At 47.3% G+C, this 22,086-nt stretch overlaps 1 protein-coding gene and 1 long non-coding RNA gene across 2 annotated transcripts; both read left to right on the top strand.

Annotated features, from left to right (window-relative positions):
* The first annotated feature begins 612 nt into the window (after positions 1–612).
* LOC130022321 (uncharacterized) lies at positions 613–15,526 on the top strand. The gene is made up of 3 exons (XR_008792267.1): positions 613–651; positions 2,781–2,866; positions 15,467–15,526. It is a non-coding gene; the product is annotated as an uncharacterized LOC130022321 (long non-coding RNA).
* A 1,302-nt stretch (positions 15,527–16,828) lies between these two features.
* Positions 16,829–21,534, top strand: LOC130021993 (zinc finger protein 420-like; the record flags this gene model as incomplete). Its single annotated transcript, XM_056112722.1, has 2 exons — positions 16,829–16,931; positions 20,402–21,534. Coding segments are annotated over 2 exons (1,236 nt in total), but the record flags the coding sequence as incomplete, so codon positions are not given.
* Between the last annotated feature and the right edge of the window lie 552 nt (positions 21,535–22,086).

The following is a 22,086-nucleotide window of genomic DNA, read 5'->3' as shown; positions in this document are numbered from 1 at the left end:
GGAGGTCAACATGGGGGGCTGTGGGTCTTAAGGATGCCGCATCTGCTGATGGCAGAAGTCTCAACCATCCCAAACTTCTCAACCAGGTGTTGTGCTGTGCCCTGTCCTGCAGCTTTCTGTGTAGACATGTGTATGTAAAACTGCCAGATCACTTTGAGGGGCAGCTCCTCAGCCCCCAATGGTGAGAGACCTTGTTGAAGCCCGTCTTTTTCATTGACACCTGCCAGAAAGAATCCTGGGGACCTTTTTCTAGCATGTGACTGAGGGTTGTAAACGAATAAATAAATCAACGCCGGGACGCAGAGAGATGGCCTTGGCGGTTGTTTGCAAAGTATTTTTGTGAATTTTATTTCCTTCGTCAATACAAAGACTCTCTGCTCAACGTGTTATCTGTTCATCTCATCCCTTTCTATCTATCTCAGACATGGCAATCCCCTGCTGTCTGGATCACCTGATCCTATCCCAGAAATGAGCAAAAATGAACCTGTCTGAGCAGGGAATTACCTGGTCAGGAATATTTGAAGCCTGGCCCTTTAAGGATCTTGGCGACCGTGCAGGTGACGTCACAAAATCCGCGACCTTTATCCGCAGGGCTTGACTTTCGGCGCAGGAGTGCAGACGGGTCTCCTGGTTGCGGAAGGCGAGGAGCAGGTGAGGAGGCACCCAAGGGGCAGGGGGTTCCCCAAGGTCGGTTTTCCTCGCCGCCGGCCTGGATGGTCGCTCTGAGCGCCCGAACGTCTGCGGTCTCCGCCTTGTGGGCGGCCGGGTCGCTCCGTGGCGGTGGCCCAGGGTGGCGGGCCCTCAACCCGGAAGCACCGCGCGCTCCTGCCACGAGGTTTATCTTGTTTATAAACTGATTTTGGTGGAAAGAAGGTCGTTTATACTGAGGAGAACTTACTTAGAAAGATGCGTAAGGGGGGAACTCGGCCGGCCGGGTTCGATCCCGGCACCCCACAGCGTCCGATCACTGCCTCGGGTGAGCCCAGAGCCCGGAGTAACCCCTGAGCAAAGCCCCCCAGAGCCCCCAAAATAAAAGGTGGGTGGGTAGAGAAAGCACGTGGTCGAGGAGAAAAACGAATTGGAAGTGCTAAGGTCGTTCTGAAAGTTCCAGAAACAAGGACAATGAACGAATGAACAAGAGAAAAAAAAATTTTTAATTTTATTTTATGTGTTTTAGACCCTTACCCGGTGGCGCCCAGGACTCCCTCCCTCGGGATCCGAGGACCCTTTGGGGTGTCGGGATGCAAGGCCAGCGCCCTCCCTGCTGACCCATCGCTCGGGCCCCTCACAAAGCAGAAAGTGCCAGAGCTAGAGGGAGCCTCAGTCTCCCCCAGATCTGATGGGGCATCTGAGGGCAGCTCAGCGTTATCTTAGTTTCGGGGCGACTCCCGGCACCTGGTCAGTCACGGGGGTGGGTGGGTCATCCCAGCAGTGTCCCCAGGACATCCTGCTCCTGGCCCCCTTTTGTTCCTTAGTCCGATTGTGGAGTAGGGCTAAAGCATAGGATTCCCTCATCAAAGGGACCTGGGGGCACATTCTTTTTCCTCGTGGGGGAGTGTTGAGCCCCACCTGGCAATGTTCAGGGGTCACTCATGGGATTGCTCAGGGTACCCCATATCTGGGTCAGCAGCATGAAGGAAAAAACACCCTCCCTTCTGTCCTGTCGTTCTTGGGGGGTGGCGGGGCTGGATGGGGGGAGGGGCATGGCATATTCTTCATATGCTTGAGGCTCAAAAGCATTTGGCAGAGCCTTTGATTTTCACTGGTTCTTGTGCATTCAGTGGCTTCTGTGAATTCAGGGAGCTGGGGAGCTTCTCTTTCCTTTTGATTTATTTATTTTGCATTTTGGGTCACACCCAGCGAGGCATTGTGGTTACTCCTGGCTCTAAATTCAGCAAGCACTCCTAGTGGTGCTCGGAACCATAAGGGATGCCCAGAATTAAACCCAGGTTGGCCACCTTCAAAAGAAATGCTCATTTGTCTGTGCTGTCACTCAGGCCCCGAGGTGTGGAGCTTTAAGCCAACTCAGGTTGCGGTCTGGAGGGGTGCATCAGGGTGGTGCTACAGTGGGACTTGCAACCAAATATGCAATCTTAGCAGTAAGTAGCTTGAGCACTTCCAGAGTGTGTCCTAAACCGTCTAATAATGCAATTGAGGATCACTCTTGGCCACCACACCTTTTTTCGTTTAAGTGAAATAATTATTTAGTCTGTAGGAAGTACAACTGCAAGACTCAGTTACTTCTCCTGCCTTTACACTCAGGGATCACTCCTGGCTGGGTTCAGGGCACCATATGGGATGCCAGGATTCAAACTTGGCTTGGCCGAGTGCAAGACAAGCACCTCACCTGCTATACTGTGTCTCTAATCTCTTTCCACAGAAATTTCTCTTTTTGGGATATTTAGGGTCACACCCAGCGATGCTCAGGGTTTACTCAGGCTTTGCATTCAAGAATCACTCTTGGCAGTGCTGGGGGACCATATGGGATTTCGGGAATCGAACCTGGGTTGGCCGCATGGAAGGCAAACTCCCTACATGCTGTACCATCTTTCTGGCCCCAGAAATGTCTTCATTACTTAATTTATTGTACTTTTTTTGGCCACAGCAGCACTCAGTGCTCAGGGGTTACTCTTGGTTCTGAGTTCGTGTATCAATTTTAGCAGTGCTGGAGTGGGTGAGCCTATGTCCTGTTGCATATTGACCCCGGCTTAGCTGCTTGAAAGAAAAGCACCCTATCAACTTTTTAGCTTTGCTAACCCTATGTGATTTTATTTCCTCAGAAAAAAGAATTTCTGCCTCACCTGCCCAGATTCCAAGCATCCCCACTGTCCATCTTTCCAAGACCAGGGGTGTGCCTGCTGTTGAAGTGAGTACTTGCAGAAAGGGGTTTTCAAGGGACCAGCTGCAATAGGTTCTATATGTCTCACTCCCAGGGACTCGTGCAGTAGTACAGCTAGGAGGGCGTTTATCTTTCTTGCGGTGACCAGAGTTATCCCTGCCACAACATCACTAGGTGATATTGTCCCCTGAGCATCACTAGATATGACTCCAATGCTCCCACTTCAGAATTTGTCTTGACACATGAGCATTCTTTGAGCATCTTTTTGGGGTTGGAGTGTTTCTCCTGTCGTTCCCTCCCCCCCCCCCCCCCCCCCCCCGCTCCATTTGCTGCAAACTTGGAGATAGTCAGAGACTATCCCCCTCTTGTGTTTGTGTGTCTGAGATGCAGGGGGAGCCATGTCATGTTCCCCAAAGGTAAATGAGATGCTCAGCCCTCTAAGCTTCTCTCCTTTGGTATATCTCACTATTTGGGGAGCAGAGGAGGTGAGATTTGGGGCCACACCTGGTAGTACTTGAGGTCTGTGCCTGGCTCTGTGCTCAGGGGACTAGTGGTCACTGGATACCAGGGAAGGCCCTCTGGGCTTCCAGGTGACTGGCATCTGCTTCAGTCTGGTGTGCTCTCCTGTTTATACCTTCTTTGAAAGCTCTTGCATGTGAAATTTCTTGAGCCCTTTCAACAGATGGCTGTTGGGGGGAAATGAAGGAGTTGGAGGCTTTGAGCAAAATTATGGACTTTAATATCTCGTTTGGGCTAAATTTTTTTTCTTTCTCTCTCTCTTTTTTGTTTTTGGGACACAGCGGTAATGCTCAGGTGTTATTTCTGGCTTGGCACTCAGGAATCACTCCTGGGAGTGCTTGGGGGACTGTATGTGAAGCCGGGGACCGAATATATGCCCTGCCAACTGTACTGTCACTCTGACTCCAAGTGTAATTTTTCATTCTCTTTTTCTTTTATAAAATCACGTACCCGTAGGAGTAAAATTATAGTCTGAAAACCTGGCCTGGAAGCTCTGAGCATTTCTGGATGTGGTCCCAAAAGAAAACAACAAACCCAGAGGACTGACCGTTCAGAATATATTACTACATTTCATACCTCTTCTGTTGGCAGTTAACTCCCATTGCCTTTATTTGGGCAGGAGGGGGATTGGCTATGCGGAATTTTGCCAAACCCAGCAGTGCTCCTGGATCACTCCTTGGCAATTCAGGTTGTGAAGTTAAGTCCTTTGCATTCATGACAAGTTCCCTCCCACTCACTGTCAGCTCATATGGTCATAACCTATGGTTGCTGCCAAAAGGTACCAAACGGTACTCAGTGTCGTGCCGGGGTATACAGGTCAGCCGTGTACAAGGGCAGTACCCTACCAGACTATAGTTCTGACACCTAAATTTATTGATTTATTTTTGGCTGGCTACAACCAATGGAGATTAGAGTTTACCCCGGCTCTGTTCTCATTGATAAATCTAGGTTTGGGGACCCTGTGAGGTGATAGGGATTGAACCATGCTCAGCTATGTGTCAGACAAGGAACTCGTGGTCTGTGCTATCTCTGTAGCCATCATAAAAATGCTTTTATGCTAAGTTGAGAAAGTTGTGTTCTTTTTTCTGATTAACTAAACAATTCACTTTTTTTTTATTTTTGGGTCACCCCCAGTGATGCAAAGGGGTGGGTGGTTCTTGGCTCATGCACTCAGGAATTACTCTTGGCTGTTCTTGGGGGACCATTTGGAATGCTGAGAATTAAACCTGGGTTGGTTGTGTCCAAAGTAAACACCCTACCCGGTATGCTATCGGTCCAGCCCCCCACAGTTCAGTTTTTTGTGTTTTTGTTTTCAGATCACAGCCAGAAGTGCTCTGGGCTTACTCCTGACTCTGCACTCAGGAGTCACTCCAGGGGCCTTGGGGACCCTATGAGAAGTGAGGGTTTGAACAGGATTTACACGTTCACAGATGTTCCCGGTCTCTCCTGGCGGCTCTCTCTCACTGTCCACATTTGGTGCTCTCGAGCCACTTCTCCACCCAGGACAGCTGTTGCTTTGGACCAATGAAAGTAGAATGAGGACCAGGCTGGTTGCTGATTAGTTGGAATTTATTCAGTCTCTTGTCTCTCCCAGCTCTATCCAACCCTCTCTCTAACTCGCTCTCCAGTGCTCTCTGTGACTGGTCTCCAATCTCCCCAGCCACTCTTAACTCTCAGCTCTCAGCCCTCAGCCTTCTCTCTAAGTCGCAGCCGTGTCCTCTAACTCTGTATCTCTTCTCTCACTGCATCATTGTCATCCTGTTGTTCATTGATTGACTCAAGCAGGCCCCAGTAATGTCTCCTTCTTCCTACCCCTGAGATTTTAAGAATTGCCACATTTGAGGCTCGCTCAGGGTTAGGAGAATGAGAACCATCATTGTTACTGTTTTTTGGCATATTGAATACACCACGGGGAGTTTGCCAGACGCTGCAGTGTGGGCAGGATACATCTGGTAGCCTGCCAGTTTTTCCAGAGTAAGACTAGATAATAAGATTTTGTGTGGCCGCGCACTTCCCAAAGCACGGTTTTATAGCTTTGGGTCTTGGATATTGATGGGATTACACTACACCGGGGACAGTTGGTGGGTGTAACGCCTACATAGAGGAAGATGGGAGATCTGGGTGGAGGAGGCCCAGTCCCAATAGGAGCAGCTTGGAGATCTAAGCCCCAGGTCAATGCACAGCTGGGTTTCTCTGCCGGTTCCTTTATGCGTGAGGCTCGTCCGAACATCTGGAGAGTGGTCTTAAGCATGGCTGTGTCTCAAACCAGAGGTCTTCAGGTGCAGGGGCTCTGCTCGGGGTGGGGAGGAAAACTCAACACACCCTCCTCCAAAAAGCACCAGTAAGACAGCCAGATGAGGAGGCAGGAGACTGCGCTGTTTTCTTCCTCGAGCAGGGTTTTATAGTCTCTGGGTCTTGGCCGTTGATGGGATTACACAGCACCGGGGACAGTTGGTGAGTATAATGCCTACATACTGGAAGACAGAGGATCTGGGTGGAGGAGGACCATCCCTTTTCTCAGTCTCCTTCATTCCCCATGTCTCCCTGAAGCTGCTCTTTATCTTCTCTCACCACAACCCCAATCCACGCCTCCCCACGGGAAGCGCCATGAAAAATGGTTTTCCAGACTTCCCCATCACCTGCAGCCCATGAAGGAAAAGCAGCCCTTAAGGTGTGTTACTCCTCTCCTTAGACCAGCAACTTAATTGACATATTTAGTTTTACTTCCTAAAGATTACCATTCTGTATGGACACAGTCATATACACTTTTAGGGTTGTGGGTGACTCTCCTGGGGACTTCTCACCACAGATTAAGACTACATTGCTCAGGCCGATCAATCACTCCTAATCCCTGCAGCGTCCAAGTTTAGTTATTACTTTTTGATTCATGACAGAATTTGTCCATAACCAGGCTCTTATAGATAAGCATTATGGTACTTTGTCCAGGCCCATTAAGATGCCAGGGTAGCTGTCTCACCACTTGCCCTGGGTCCATCTAGTCCCTCATCGGACCCTTCTTTTGGGGATCGAGGAAGGAAGGGCAACTGAAGCTTCAGTCAAGAGAGCAGATGTCCGGGAGTACTATTATGTGGAGACCATCAACTCTCAAGCTTAGGCTTGTCTTTGTAACTGTCCTCCTGTATCCATACAAAAAGCAATTGCTCTGAAATAGCTAACCATGCAAAAGACATTAAGGAGAAGAGAAAGACAATATTTACAAGTCAAAGTCTGATCAGGAGACAAAGGTAATTGAAAGGTTATGGGCAATCAACGAACATAAGCTGGCACTGGCCAGGGAGCAAGGGCAGACGACAATTATCCTACAATACCTGGTGATCCTCAGTGGTTTCTCCTGGCTCTGCACTCAGGAATTATTTCTGATGGTGCTCCGGGAGACTCTACAGGATCCTGTGGATTGAACCTAGCTTGCCCATGTGCAAGCAACACCCTACCCAGATCTACAGTTGCTCTGGTCTCAGTTGGAGAGTTTAGATGCACGTAACTGTGCACAGAATGTCGTTTGAAAGGATGGAAGGGGCACCTTGATGAAATCTTTTATAAGTGGGAATATGGGTCAGCTCCCAAGCTCCCCACATCACAGAAGACCATTCCGTTTACCTGTGATTACTCACAAGGTTGGTCACATTCCTGGATCCCACCCACGTCACTTTACTAATATTAGAGGTAAAAAAGGAAACATTTATGATTGGAAAGAGCAAAATTCCATCCATCTATGAGTCAGATGGTGCTCAGGGGACCATTTGGAATTCTGGACATTGTACCTAGATTGACTTCATACAACTTACTGTACTAGCCTGATACTCTCAGTTTGAAATAATGTTTCTGAAACTGCCTCCTGGGGTTTTCTTTCTAGCTGAGATTCCACTGCTCGCGTGTTTTCAAGGGGTAGACCGTTGGCCGGACCTTGTTCTCTGATGTTCTTACCAGCCTTTGCTCCTGTTCCATGTGTCCAGCTCTCTGCGTTACTACTAGGCCAGTTCCTCTCTTAATCCCCAGGGCTAGCTTCAGAGTCATTGCTTTCATCCCCATCTGGATTTATTACTTCCCCAAGAATCTCATTGTCCCGTACCTTACCAGCTACCTACCTGCAGAGCTTGATTTCTTTATACATGATAACTCTCATGGCATAGACTAATAATTGGAATCCTCTGTTCTACATGGATGCAGCCAGCCCTGGTGGAATGTCTCTTCCTGCACACTTTGATAAAGGCTCAAATGAGCAATTTGGCCCTCATCCCCCCAGGGATGCCGAGACAGGTGGGATGTCTTCTGAGGGTGATAAGAAGATCACTCTTCCCATGTCCTCAGCACCATCACTTTCCCATAGAAGCCCATATTGGACAGAATCCCCAGAAATGTAAGCACTGAGGACAAACTTTTGAGTCCAGCATCACCCTGGTGGTACTATGTGAACATCCATACAGGAGAGAAACTGTTTAAGTGTAAGGACTGAGGGAAGGCCTTCAATGGATCCTCATACCTTATACACAGGAAATTTCATACTGGAGATTCTATATGCATGTAAGGAATGTGTCGAAGCCTTTCTCTGACTCATACATCTTAGTAAAAATGTAAAAGTAAAGGCCCTCCTGTTGATCATCGATTTGCTCGAGCGGGCCCAGTAACGTCTCCATTGGAGACTTTGTTGCTACTGTGTTTGGCATATCGAACACGTCATGGGGAGCTTGCCAGGCTCTGCTGTGCGGGCGAGATAATCTCGGTAGCTTGCTGGGCTCTCCGAGAGGGGCTGAGGAATTGAACTCGGGTCGGCCATGTTGGCTGTGTGCAAGGCAAACACCCTACAGCTGTGCTATCACTCAGCATATCTTAGTATGCACAGAAAAAGTCAAACTGGAATTAACCACATGCATATACGGAGTGGAAAGTCTTTGCTTATTCCACAAGCCTTAGTAAACAGAAAAACTCACACTGGAGAGATAAATTGTCAGCAACGTAGGAAGGCCTTTGCTTATTCCTGAAGTCTTAGTTTCATAATTTCTGTTTCGTAGAAAACCCTTATATATGTGAGGTAGGTGGAAAGGCCTTTCATTTCCTCTCAGGTCTTTCTGAGCATGGGAAAGTTCATACAGGGGAATGAAACACTATTCGTGTCACTACTGTGGGAGGGTCTTCACTTACTATTCAAACTTTTCTGTCCATAAGAAAACGCACATTGCAGTGAGTCTCTCTCTCTCTCTCTCTCTCTCTCTCTCTCTCTCTCTCTCTCTATATATATATATATATATATATATATATGTATATATGTATGGAGTGTGGCAAGGCATTTGCATATTTTGCAATCCTTTTGAGGCACTGAAATTTTCATACTGGAGACAAACCTTATGTTTGTAAAGACTTTGGCAAAGCCTTCACTTCCTCCTAACTCCTTATTAAACATAGGAAAATTCATACTCGAGGAAAACATATGTAGTGGTGTGGAAAGATTTTTACTCAGTCCTCAAGTTTTGCTTTGTGAAAGAAATTTATCCTGGATTGAGGCCTTCTATATGAAAGGACTGCAGGAAGATTTTGATGCAAATGGCATAGCTTTCTGAACAGAAACATTCACAGTGGAGAGAACCCTCATAAGTGTAAGGAATGTCGAAAGGCCTTCAGTTTATCTTCAGCCCTTACTGCGCATGTGAAAAGTCATTTTGCAGTGAAATCTTATATCTGTCAGGAGTGTGGGAAGGACTTTCCTGGATCCTCAGGCCTTATGCATAGGAGAATTCACAATGGAGAGAAGCTATATATAACTATTTATGTAAGAACGTGGAAAGCGCATTTTTCGCACCTGCGACTTTAAAGAGAATCCTGGAGAAAATCCTGTAGGTAAGGAATATAGGAAGGCCTTCATGTTCCCTCAAGCTTTAGTAAATATAAAAGTTATGCCGGATTAATCACTTTCATAATAACAATTGCCGGCGTCAGAACAGGGCCCTGAGGTAAAACAATTTTAGTTTCAACAAGTGGGTGGGGGATTGATAAAAAGTACAATAAGGAAGGAATTAATCCTGTTATGTGTGAAAGCTTCCTGTGATTCTAGTACCATAACTGAAAGGTACTTGCTTATTATCCCCTGCACCATTGTTATGACAATGCCCTGGCATGTGGACTTCCCAGTATGTTAACTGGTAAATAATGGTTCTTAGTGATAAAGCCAGGTGGAAGGAATTAAATAAAAAGTTAATAGGTACAAACATTGCATTTTGCTGGGTATTGTCAAGACTCACCATGCTTTCATTCTTTGCTATGACTCAGACTTGGCTTAGAGGCCTCTGTTTGCAGACGATCATGGCAGAGATCAACCAGGATGCTGTAGTGAGCCCTTTTGACGTTGGATAGACAGCCAAACCTCCATTCTTCATCCTCTTCTGTGTTATGCTCTGGGAGCCACATCCCGCTCTGCTGTCCATAATTTTTTTCCAGGTCAGCCACATGCAAGGAAGCACTTCACTCGCTGTAGCATATCTGCACTCATTGTGTTCAGCTTTCCATTGGATTTACACAAACATTGAGGGTAAATGTTTTGAGACTTACACTTTGGAAGCAGTAAAATCCTAACAATCTATTATACACCAAAATGGGACCATATAGAATCCAGATGATTGAACCTGGGTCAGCTGCGTACAAGGCAAACACCCTATCCACTGTGCTTTCTCTCCAGCCAGCCATCCTTACACATGCCAAGGAGCCTTACACATTTACGTGCATTTTCCTAGTTGTTCTCTTCGCAGCTGGTGTCTGGCCCTTTAAGGCTGCTTGCAGAAGTGGAAGTTATGTCACAGCAGGGCATTTACGTGTTTGCATGCAAGCTGTTGGATCCAGAGTCCATTTGTTATGCAAGTGAGGGGCAAAGTGGCTATCCTGAGTGGAAGGGGTCTGTGAAGGCCGGTGTCGTGGCAGGACACTAGTGGCCTCCAGTGAGCACGCTGCCCCACGCCTCCCGCTGTCCGCACTGAGGGGCAGAGCCAGGCCACCTTGGAGGCGCTTTCGCGCACCTTTTTCAATCATTTTCCAGATCCAGGCGGTTCCTGTGGCACAGCGGGGTTTGGTGGGGGACACGTAGCTTTGGCGAGTGCAGTGGGGCCTGTGCCGGGGCGCAGGGGTCACGGGTGTGAGTGCGTGGTTCTGGGGATCCCCTGCAGCTCCGTCGTGGGGCGGTGGGGGGTGGCCGGGGCCGAGTGGGTGGGTGGTGGTGCTCGGCCGTCCTGACCCTCCCAGCTCGGGACTGCACTGGGCCCTGTCCTGGACGCTTTGGCCGGAAGCTCCCTGCTGCAAAAGCTGCAGATTCTCTTAGAGGACCAAAGAGATAGCACAGTAGGTAGGTCGTGTGCTTTGCATCTGGCCCCCCCAAGATCGACCTCCAAGCGCGACCAGGACCGGTGCCTCAGCACAGAGTCAAGTTCCTCGTCCATATTGCCTGTGGTGCATCCAAAACTATAAAAGGACTGTTCATTTTTGAGGGGCAGCTCCCTAATGGCAAATGACACAGTAGCCCTCGGTCCCTATTCATTAGTAGCCTTGATTTCCAGACCATCCCTTGGGGGTGGTTCTAGGGGTGGTTGCGGTTTGCAAATGAAAATTTACTTTGGGGCAATTTTTGCCTGTATTTTGGGCATATATGTGGAATCTCAGGGCTTACTTCAGGAGCAGCACTCTGGAATTTTTTTTTAAGTTTTTTATGGGTCATGTGAAATGCCGAATATCTATCCGGGTCAGCATGGGAAGCGCCCCTCCCAGCTTACTATTTCTGACTCCACATTGTTGTTTATTCTAACGTAAAATTTCTGTATCCTAAAATCAACTTGAAAATTGCACCCGACTCTTCATCTCTCCCTGATCAGGCAAAAGTCGGATATTACACTGAGTACTGAATGAGAGTTGTGTTCATATAATGTCTGCACATGCGCTGCGTGCCTTTGGTGGCTATGATTGGTCTCCCCACCCTGGCCGGTGAAGGGTGACAGAGGATCAAAGAAGAAAACAGGGGCCAGGCTGTTTGGTGATCTGCTGGATATTAACCCAAAGTGTTTTAGGCTTCATCTATATTTACCCCTTTTTCCTCCTCCCAGAGAAGCTTATCATGTCCTTGCTAACATCCCTCATTTAGTTAAAGTTTATCTTTAACCTTTCCTTTGTATTTTACCTCACGTTGTCTCAGTTCCCCAAGTCAGTCTTGATTACTTATAAGCCATAACTTTCTGGTAATTCTCAACTTTGTATCTGTACTGCTTTGTAGTTGAAGGGCTTTGTATATGTTCCTGCTTTTCTATTTTCCCTATAGATTATTTTTGTTTTTACTATACAGAATGTTCTTTGGTTAAACAGAGTAAGACCGTCAATGCTATGCTCCTAATATTTGGGAGTTGATTGACTCTGAAGTCATCTACTCCAGGGCATAGTTGCTTGGTCATAATTACTTGACTCGGGCTTCAGTTGCTGTAGTTCCTAGCACCCCAACAGGGAGGTTCTTCCGTGGAACTTGTATGGACCCGGGGCAAATGGCAAAACTACCACAGCTTCGAAATGTCACATTCTAGGAAGCACGTGTGCATGGTCTTGATGCAAACTGTTACAACACTAGAGACAGGATCCCCATGGGATAGGACAAGGTGAACTGGCCCGAACACTTAGTCTGGGATTTACAGTAAAAGCCTTTCTTGGTCTCAGAGCCCAGAGAAGTAAGTGTTAAAAGCCTTATTTGCTCTGGGGGCTGGAGATATAGCACAGCCGGTTGGGTGTTTGCCTTGCAGGCAGGTTCCCAGCATTCCATATGGTCCCCTGAGCAACGCCAGGAGTAACTCCTGAGTGCAGAGCCAGGAGTAACCCCTCTGCATCGCCAGGTGTGACCCAAAAAGCAAAAAAAAATCCTTTTTTGCTGTCAAAGCCCAGAGAACTAAGTGTTGGGATCTTTGCCTCTTACTGTGTTTATCCAAACACCTACAAGTTCTGATAACTTAGACAACTAGAGGAAAAGATAAAAGCAACATAGATTTCTCTGGGAGACAGAGTGTATTGTATCCTTGGGTGAATCTCCCCATGAGAATTTCGTCTGCCAAATTTTTATCTGCGTAAATGGTCAGTCACTCCTATGTTATGGTGCTTACCTGTCCCTTTTTGATTCCAGAGTATCTCACAGCTCTCCTGGGTCCATCCAGTCTCTTGCTTTTAGGGTGCTAAGACCAAAGGGCAGCTGAGGCTTAAGTCTCATAAACATGACAATGCCCAAGAGTATATACTATCTGCAGTCAATTAACTCTGAAGTTACAAAAGCATAATATTGCCTTCCTTTGTCTATACAAAGCTGAGGGCTGGGGGCAAGGCCATCCCAATCCTTGCAGCACAATCTTTCCAACCTGGGTCTGCACTGATCCTTGTCCAGGAGCAAAAAGGGATATTTGTCTAAAGTAAACTGCAGAGGATATAAAGGAAAGAGAAAGTCAGCATTTCACTTCCGAATACAAAATCCAGAGATCTCTGATGAATCTGACCTTACAATTCACAGGTTGTGGTTCTGGGAAATGGGTGATTAACGCATAGGGGAAGCAGAGCACAGGGAAGTTAAAGATGAATACTAAGGAAATGGGAGTGATTCAGGGGTATTGGGATGGGTGTTACTCAGTAAGCCTAAGCTCCTTGTAGCAGAGGAGAAATGATGAACCAATGTTACACCTAAATTGTTTAGAACTAGAATCCAACCAGAGTAAAGGGTTTTCTTTTTTTTTCTTTTAAGCAAGAAAGGTTTGGTTTTCCAGGAGTCAGGACATTTGCTCAGGAATCCCACTGGGTGTGCTAGGAGCACATTTACTTAAGGCCAGAGACATAGTACAGTGAGTAAGGACGTAACCCTCCAAACAATCGACCCAGGTTCTATCCGCTGCATCCCATATGGTCTGTACCAAAGTGATTTCTGCCTCTAGAGCTAGGAGTAAGCCCTGAATCGCCGGTTGTGGCGCCGAAACAAAAATCACACAAAGCAACACTTATATTTACACATATATGTGCACAAACAATGGTGAATAAACAATAGGGATTCAGGAGAAACTGAGTTTCTGTAGCAGGGATAGATAAAAAATAGGGGATTTTTTTTCTTTTTTGGATCACACCTGGCGATGCACAGAGATTACTGGCTTTGCACTCAGGAGTTACTCCTGGCAATGCTCAGGGGACGATATGGGATGCTGGGAATCGAACCCGGGTTGGCTGCGTGCAAGGCGTATGCCCTACCCGCTGTGCTATTGCTCCAGCCCTAAGAATCGTGGATTTTTAAGGACCAGAAATTTTACTCTTTTAATGTTTCATTCTCGAATTTGTCTTTGTACATCATTTCCCCCCATCTTCGGTTGAATTTGCCTCTTTTCTTGTTATATATTTCACCACAGCCCACAGTGCTCAGTGTTTACTCTTGTATCTGAGCTCAGGGATCATTTGACAAGAGTCAGGGTAACATTCTATGTTTAGATATCATTGGTTCGATGTTGGTTCGATGCAGGATCAGGGGACTTCTCCTTACCCCCAGGCCCCCAGTGTGTGACCGACCAGTCCAGCATTTGCCTCTCCACCCCTTTATTCGAGTCCATCCCCCTTGCAGCACAGATTCACCTGGGTGGCAAAAAGGTTCTCAGTGCCTAGACTCTGGCTCTTTTAGGTACCTAATGGAAACGGAAGTGATGTCATAAGTGCCATCATAAATGTCATGGTTCATTTTCCATCCCTGACTCAGACACTGGGGCTGTTGCTCAGTTGGCAAAGGACAAGTAAATGTGTGCCCCATCCTGGAAGGGGGTCTCTGAAGAAGGATTTAGTTGCAGGACTCAAGCAACCTCCTGTAAGCACCCCGCGCCTTCCCGTTTCCACACTCTGAGCCGAGGGGCCGAGCCGACTTGGGGGCAATTTTGCTCTGGATTTTCACTTGTTCGCCAATATAAAGGTGGATCGTTAGGAGTGATGGAGGTTTTAGGGGGAGGCAGAGCTTTGGGGGTGCAGTGGGGGTTCTCCCAAGGTTCAGGAGTGACAGTTGTGAGTTCGTGATGCTGGGGGGCCTCCTTGGCCACGATCATCTCCAGCTCAGGATGGGGCAACAGTGGGTGAATGTGGGACTCAGCCAGGGGCTTGGCCGTCCCAACACTCCCAGCAGTCCCATGTTTGAACCATCAGCCCTAAGCTCGCTTCTGTAGAATCTCCAGATTTGAGGGGCAGAGCTTCAGCCCCTCCACCTAATGGCACGAGACCTGTTGCTGGTCATTTTCATTGTCTGCCGTGAGAGCCCGGGTCAGGCGGGGGTGGGGGAAGGGGACTTGCAGGTGGCTACGATATGCCCATGAAAATATATTTGGGGGGCTATTTTTGGTTCTTTAGATTTTGGGGTGGGGAGAGGGCACATACACAGAGATGCTCATGACTTACTCGAGTCTCTAAGCTCAGGTATTATCCCTGGCTCTGCTAGGGGCCTTATGGGATTCAGAGCATTGATAGGTTCATCTAGTCAAGCACCCAACTCACATTATTGCCTTCTAACCACAATACTGGTGTATCTTTTTCTGGTTCATGAATTTCAGCTCCCTCACATCAAGGTGCAAAGCACCCCTGACTCCTCATCTCTCCCTGAGCAGACGACACCTGCATTTGTGGATAATACTGAGGTCCCCAGGACAGAGTGCCCAGGTGCATATACTTGTCCACCCTGCAAGAGAGTGTCGAAGGTTTGTCCACTCTAAGTCACATGGTGGAACCACATTCCAGCCTATTTTTCCCACGGGGCAGCATTGCTGCCAGCCTATTTGGGAGCTCCTGGGCTGAGAGTCGGCCCCTGGCAGGGCGTACAGGGACTTTCCTCTGGGAGCCAGAGAGGAATTGGGGATTGGAGAAGGCTGTCTTTTCCTCCCCTGTAGCCTGGGCCCAGGTTCCTCTCCTGAAGTGCAGCACAGATGCCAACAAAATTTGCATCCCCAGTAGAGACAGGAGCTTCTGCCATTGTCTCCCAGAGGTGGAATTGTGTGGAATTGTGTGGGAGGGTGTGGCTGGTCTGAGCTCAGGAGTGGGAGGAGGTGCTTCTCTCTGGTATTCACTGTTCTGACTTTCCAGGTCTTTGCACGGAGCCTCCTGCTGATCCTCAGAACAACAGTGACAAGAGAAGATGGTGACTCGGCTTCTGGTAAACCGTCCCCAGGTAGGAGTAGACGGATAGAATGACATGAGGTAGTACCAGGAGTGCCCAGGCTTCCTGGGCCATCTGTTTTGAGTTTCTTTTGGACAGATTCCATGATGAGACTTGTGATCGGACCGTCCCATTCTGCTGTTTGAAGCTGCTTTTGTGTATGTTTTGTTTTATTTGGCTTTGGGGCTGACCCAGTGGTGCATGAGGAGTACTCAAAGCTCAGTGCTCAATGCTCTTTCCTGACAGGTCTAGGCGACCAATGGGATGCTGGAGGTCCAAAGGTTTCATCTTGGCTTTTCTGTTCTATTTGGGGTGGCAGAGCAATGATGCTCGCAATCATTCCTTATGCTGCTCTCTGGCATTGCCCCTGGCAGTGCTTGTGGGACCATATGGGATATCGGGGTTCGTCAGTCCTACATGCTGTCCCGGGAACAGCTGTCCTGTTACGCCAAACTGCTGCTTCGGTTTCTTTTGCATTAATTTGTCATCAGCTGTCCTCTTGACTATGGGCTCTGGATTGAAAACTTACTGGCCTCAGAGCACCCTGGGGTGTGCTGGCCCTGTTTTCGCCCTGGCAACTACTGTGAGATGGGCCCCGAGACTTGATTTTCTCCTGTTTTGTCCTTCCTGCGTTGGAGAGACTACCTGCTCAGTCATATAGTCTTACGTTCACATAATCTTGTGTGTGGATTTCTGGGCATGCGCCAATCCCAAGGAGAAAGAGCCAAGGATCTCTGAGGCCAGTAGAGATGTTGGGGTCCAGAAACTTCTACCTTCTTTGAGTGGGATTTGGGGTGGTCCTGAGCAGTGAGTTCCTAAAGGCGCACATGCCATGCACCGCTCTGTGTAGTTGTCTATATGGACTGCCAAGTTCTCGATCCTCCTGGTCATGAGCTCTGGGGGTGCAGCGGTGAGTGTGCAGTGGTTTTTGCTACATTCAGTGATAGTATTTTGGATCGTACAAGTCTGTATTCAAGTGATCCTCTCTACAGTGCTCACTGGACCAGTGGTGCTCGAATTGGCCCTGGGGTTACCAGGAAAGTCAGATACATCCAAGAACCTTCTGTATAACATCCTCCCACTTTAGCAGATCCACCTGCCTTATGTGATTTCTGGGGTCCGTCAGTCATGCGTGTGCATGAAGGCTGGTTCATTAGGAGCGGTGAGGCCCAGCGACAATATAGGACACTGGGTCCTGGCCTCACAGTAGTGGCAATGAGGCTAAGATAGACTCTGACTCCCACCCTCTCCGTGTGCTGACTCAGGACGCAGTGACCTTCAATGACGTGGCTGTGAACTTCACCCCGGAGGAATGGTCATGCCTGGAGGCCTCTCAGTGGAAGCTCTACAGGGACGTGATGCTGGAGACCTACCAGCATCTGCAGGCTGTCGGTGAGAGCAGTGTGGAGCCAACGGTGTCTGAACAGACTCGCGTGGGCTCCCTGGACTTGGCGGCAGCTGTGTTTCCAACAGTTGCTCTGTGACGGGCTTGGATGTTGTACAGCCATGCAGTAGCTCTTCCCTCCCTCGTTTCTTTTTTAGGGTTCACCTGTGGATACTCAGGGCTTACTCTCAGCCTTGTCCTCAGGAATTACTCTTGTGGGGTCGCCAGATACTATGGGGTGATTCATATCAACCCGTTTCGACTGTGTCCATGGGAAGATCCCTATCTGCCCAGTTATCACTCAGGTCCATATAAATAGTTCCACCCATTGGTGTATCAATTTACTTTGTGTACTACACGAACTTTTGTGTGTTTAATTGGTTTTGCTGTTGCCTTTGTTTGGGGGCACAGTCCACAGTTCTCCTGGCTCTGTGCTAAAGGATGACTCCTACGAATGCTCAGGGGCCATGGGGTACCATGGACTGAAACCTATTGGCAACTTAAAATGTTGGTGCCTCACCCCCAGTACTTTTGCACCAGTTACTCAAGTCAGACGGTTTTTGCATTTTCTTTTTTCCTTAGAGATTCGGGATTATTACTGCCAGTGTATTTAGGATCCACACCTGGCCTTGCTCCAAGACCATATGGGCTGCCAGGGATCAAACCCACATGTGTGTGTATCGGTTCTGTCCTATGTGCTGTACTATCTCTCTCCCACCACAGGGTATTTGATATCTCGTCTCTCAACTCATTAGACCCTGCCCTATTTCAGTGCTTGGATTTACTTCTAAAGGTTCTTGTGAGACTTCAGCAGGACTTAGGGTTTGCTCCTGGACTCTGCACTCAGGGATCACTCCTGGCTGGCATGAGGGACCCTAGGTGATATCGGGTATCACAACTGGATTGGCCGTGAGAAACTCCTGATGTGCTCTCTTTCTGGATACATTTTTCAACTTAAAAAAATAAGGGTCTCTTGCCGCACTTGGCCATTTCCAGATTTATTATGCACTTAGTTTTACTGAAATCCGTGACGATTACATGAGGGGCTCAGGAAACTCCATATGCTGCTGGGCCTAGAGAGACAATACAGGGAGGAAAGTGATTTTCTTGCAAGTGGCGCACGTGGTTTAAATCCCCAGCATCCCATGTCATCCGCGAGCTCCACCAGTGGTTATTTCTGAATAGAGAGTCAGGAGTCACCCCTGAGCATTGCCAGGGGAGACCCCAAACAAGACAAAAACCAACAACATACTGTGCTCATCAACTCCCTGTCAGCCATACACAAGGCCAGGTCTAGAGTATTTGTGGTATTTTCTTGGGTCTTACATCTCGAATAACTAGAAGTATGTGACATTTTGGAAATGGACATTCTGTTCATGCCTTTCAGATATTTGCCCAGTTATATCAGAAAAACATGGGGATTTACATGTCACCTTTTCCATGTCATTTATCCATGCCTCTGTCTCTGTCGGAGCAGGGCACTCTGGGAGGAAGCCCGCGGTGATCTCCTGGCTGGAAGGAGGAGCCCTGAGGTCGGGGAGGAGAGGCATGTGTGCGGGTGAGTGTCTGAGGACCCTTCCTGGTTCAGGCCCTGTGCAGTGTATGGTTGCCCTAAGCATGTATGAAACATGCTGCTGAGACCGGGGCCTTGGTCTCCTGGATCCTTGGGTCTGTGCCGCACTCACGCTGTTCTTCATTCCCCTGGACTGTCAATCACAGAATGATCCTGTAATTGCTTCCATGGCTTTCGAATAAGTAATACCATAACAGAGCTAGTTTGGATCTTAACGATAGTACAGCAGGGAGTGTCTTGCAGTGCCCGAAGGTGACCTGTTCAACAATTTGTTCAATAACCTGGTCCCCCGAACATTACCAGGTCTGCTCAAAAACAAAAACAAAACCTAGTGTAGAATTGCCAAGGGCCTCACAGTTTTCGACTATCCAAATCTTTTCTTTAGTGTGGGACTCTTTGTACTTTGAGAACCACAGAGATGTACTCTTAACTACATGGCATCATTTTGCTACATTTTTGGACAAGTGCTTGAAGTGCATGTTTTGTTCAGTTTCAGAACTGAAACCACGACTTCAAGATTTGGCATTACAGCACTTTGATTTGGGAATGGGGTCAGCAAGTACGAGTGAGTTGGTAAGATTCGCTAATTGAGAATAAATATTATTATGCCAGCAGAAATGGACCAAGTATGTGATTGTTGAGGTGGAAGCCTGAGAATGGCAGGGAGGAATTCCAAAGCCTGATGCTTGGAGTAGAGGACCCTTAGCTTTATTAGGTGCTGAAATCAACTATGCAGAAAAATACTGTGAGTTTTGATGTGTTTGACAGTGGTAGTTGTTTAGAAAGCTAATTTGTGCGCCCTAGAGATGGTGCAGTGAGAAATATACTTGCTTTGCACAGGGATGGACGGTCCTTACCCAGCACGCCTTATAGACACCATAGACCCACAGAACTCATCCTAGTCACTGCATGGTGTGCCCCTCCACCCACACAACCCCCAATAAATAGAAATTACAAAAGATAAAGAACAAAATATGTCATTGATCCTGAAAGGCATCACTTGTGGTGAGAGCTTTGCAATGGCCACGTGGTCTGTTTCAGCTGTGTGACGATGCAGCGTTGTCTTCACCCCTGCATCACAGGTTCCACATTAAGCCTCAACAAAACCCACATGAGGTTGTATTTCATTTTCTCTGGAAATGGATGCGTCCGTTTTCTATAGAAGGAATTGTTTCCAGTTGTATTCCTTCATTAATTTAAAGGGGGGGAAGTCACAGCATTTACTGACTCTGCATCCATCAATTTTGTGCGTCCAACTTACAGTAACATGAAGTTAGTCTATAGTAAGACAATTCATATGTCGGTAATTGCATTTGTGTGGTGCATATGTGTGAAACCACATCTGAAGGGCTCAGTTTTTTGATAGAAAGACTCAGTGAATAAGTCAATAATTAGAATCCTCTGTTGTTCTACAGGAAAGCTGCCACCCCGAGTGGAATGTCTCTGATCCTGCACTGTATGACAACGTCTTGAGTGAGCAATCCTGCCCTCAGCCCCCTGAGGACTCTGAGACAGGCGGGATGTTTTCTGAGGGTGATCAGAATGCTGAGAGCTACCTCACTCAGAAGAAGCCCTCTCCTGGAAAAAGTTCCTTGGAGTGTGTTATTCTCAGTTCACAGGCACAAAATCCCCCAGTGCGGCAGCTGCTAGGGAGAGGAGCACTGTTTATAGTGAGTCCCTCACAGCAACATACCGTCAACCACAGTCACCGTGAGCAGAACCCATCTACGTGTAAGGAATGTGGGGGAGCCTCCCCATGTTCTCAGCACTGTGGTGTTCCCTTAGAAAACCACAGTGGACAGAATCCCCAGAAAAGTCATTGCCAAGAACAAAGTGTCAGTCAAGGGTTACTACATCAAGACCATATGATTATAAATTCAGGAGCGAAACCTTTTGCATGTGAAGCATGTGGGAAGGCCTTCGATCAATCATCACATCTTATTATGCACAGGAGAATTCATACAGGAGAGAAACCTCATGAATGTCAGACATGTGGGAAGGCCTTCATTCACATGTCTAATCTTAAGAGACATATGAAAACTCATAGTGGAGAGAAGCCTTATGTATGTCAGGAGTGTGGTAATACCTTTACTCGATCCTCAGGCCTGAGTACACATAGGAGAATTCACACTGGAGAGAAACCGTATAAATGTAAGGAGTGTGGAAAGGCCTTTACTCAATCCTCAAGCCTCAGTACACATAGGAGAATTCACACTGGAGAGAAACCGTATGTATGTAAGGAATGTGGGAAGACCTTTGCTGTAGCCTCAGGTCTTAGTGTACATAAGAGAATTCACACTGGAGAGAAACCTTATATATGTAAGGAATGTGGGAAGGCCTTTGTTGCAACCTCAAAACTTACTGTACATAGGAGAGTTCACACTGGAGATAAACCATATATATGTAAGGAATGTGGGAAGGCCTTTATTGAAGCCTCAGGCCTTAGTATACATAGGAGAATTCACTCTGGAGAGAAACCGTATATATGTAAGGAATGTGGGAAGGCCTTTGCTGTAGCCTCAAGGCTTAGTGTACATAGGAGAATTCACACTGGAGAGAAACCGTATATATGTAAGGAATGTGGGAAGGCCTTTGCTACAGCCTCAAGACTTAGGAAACATAGGAATTTTCACACTGGAGAAGGACCATATATATGTAAGGAATGTGGAAAGGCCTATGCTTGGGCCTCAGCATTTAGAGAACATAGGAAAATTCACACTGGAGAGAAACTGTATATATGTAAGGAATGTGGGAAGGCCTTTGCTGTAGCCTCAAGACTTAGTGTACATAGGAGAATTCACACTGGTGAGAGACCGTATATATGTACGGAATGTGGGAAGGCCTTTGCTGTAGCCTCTACTCTTAGGGAACATAGGAATATTCACACTGGGGAGAAACCATATATATGTAAGGAATGTGGGACGGCCTTTGCTAGACCCTCAAAACTTACTGTACATAGGAGAATTCACACTGGAGAGAAACCATATATATGTAAGGAATGTGGGAAGGCCTTTGCTGGAGCATCAAGACTTACTGCTCATATGAAAATTCATCTCAGAGAGAAACCTCCTCAGTGTCAGACATGTGGGAAGGAATTCTCACGGTTCTCTTCCCTTACTCTACACATGAGAATTCACTCTGTAGAGAAGCCTTAGACATGTCTGGAGTGTGGAAAGACCTTTACTCCATCTTAACAATTGACTGTACATAGGAGAATTTGTATAGTGGAGAGAAACCATATATATGTAACGAATGTGGGAAAGCCTTTGCTACAGCCTCAAATATTAGTATACATAGGAAAATTCACACTGGAGAGAAACTGTATATGTAAGGAATGTGGGAAGGCCTCTGTATGGCCTCAATACTTAATGTACATAGGAGAATACACACTGGAGAGGAACCATATACTTGTAATAAATGTAGAAAGGCCTTATGAGAAGCCTCAGATTTAGTGTACATAGGAGGATTCGTGCCAGAGAAAAACCTTATGTATGCGAGGAATGTGGGAAGGGCTTCTGCCATTCTGAATCCTTTCTAAGCAGAGGAAAATTCACTGTTGAGGGAAACCTTATCAGTGTCAGACTTGTGGG

Source organism: Sorex fumeus, unplaced genomic scaffold (assembly GCF_029834395.1).
Source record: "Sorex fumeus unplaced genomic scaffold, SorFum_2.1 ptg000019l, whole genome shotgun sequence".
NCBI classification, from domain to species: Eukaryota; Metazoa; Chordata; class Mammalia; order Eulipotyphla; family Soricidae; genus Sorex; species Sorex fumeus.
The sequence above is the reverse complement of the archived record's forward strand: the minus strand, read 5'-3'. Positions and strand labels throughout refer to the sequence as shown.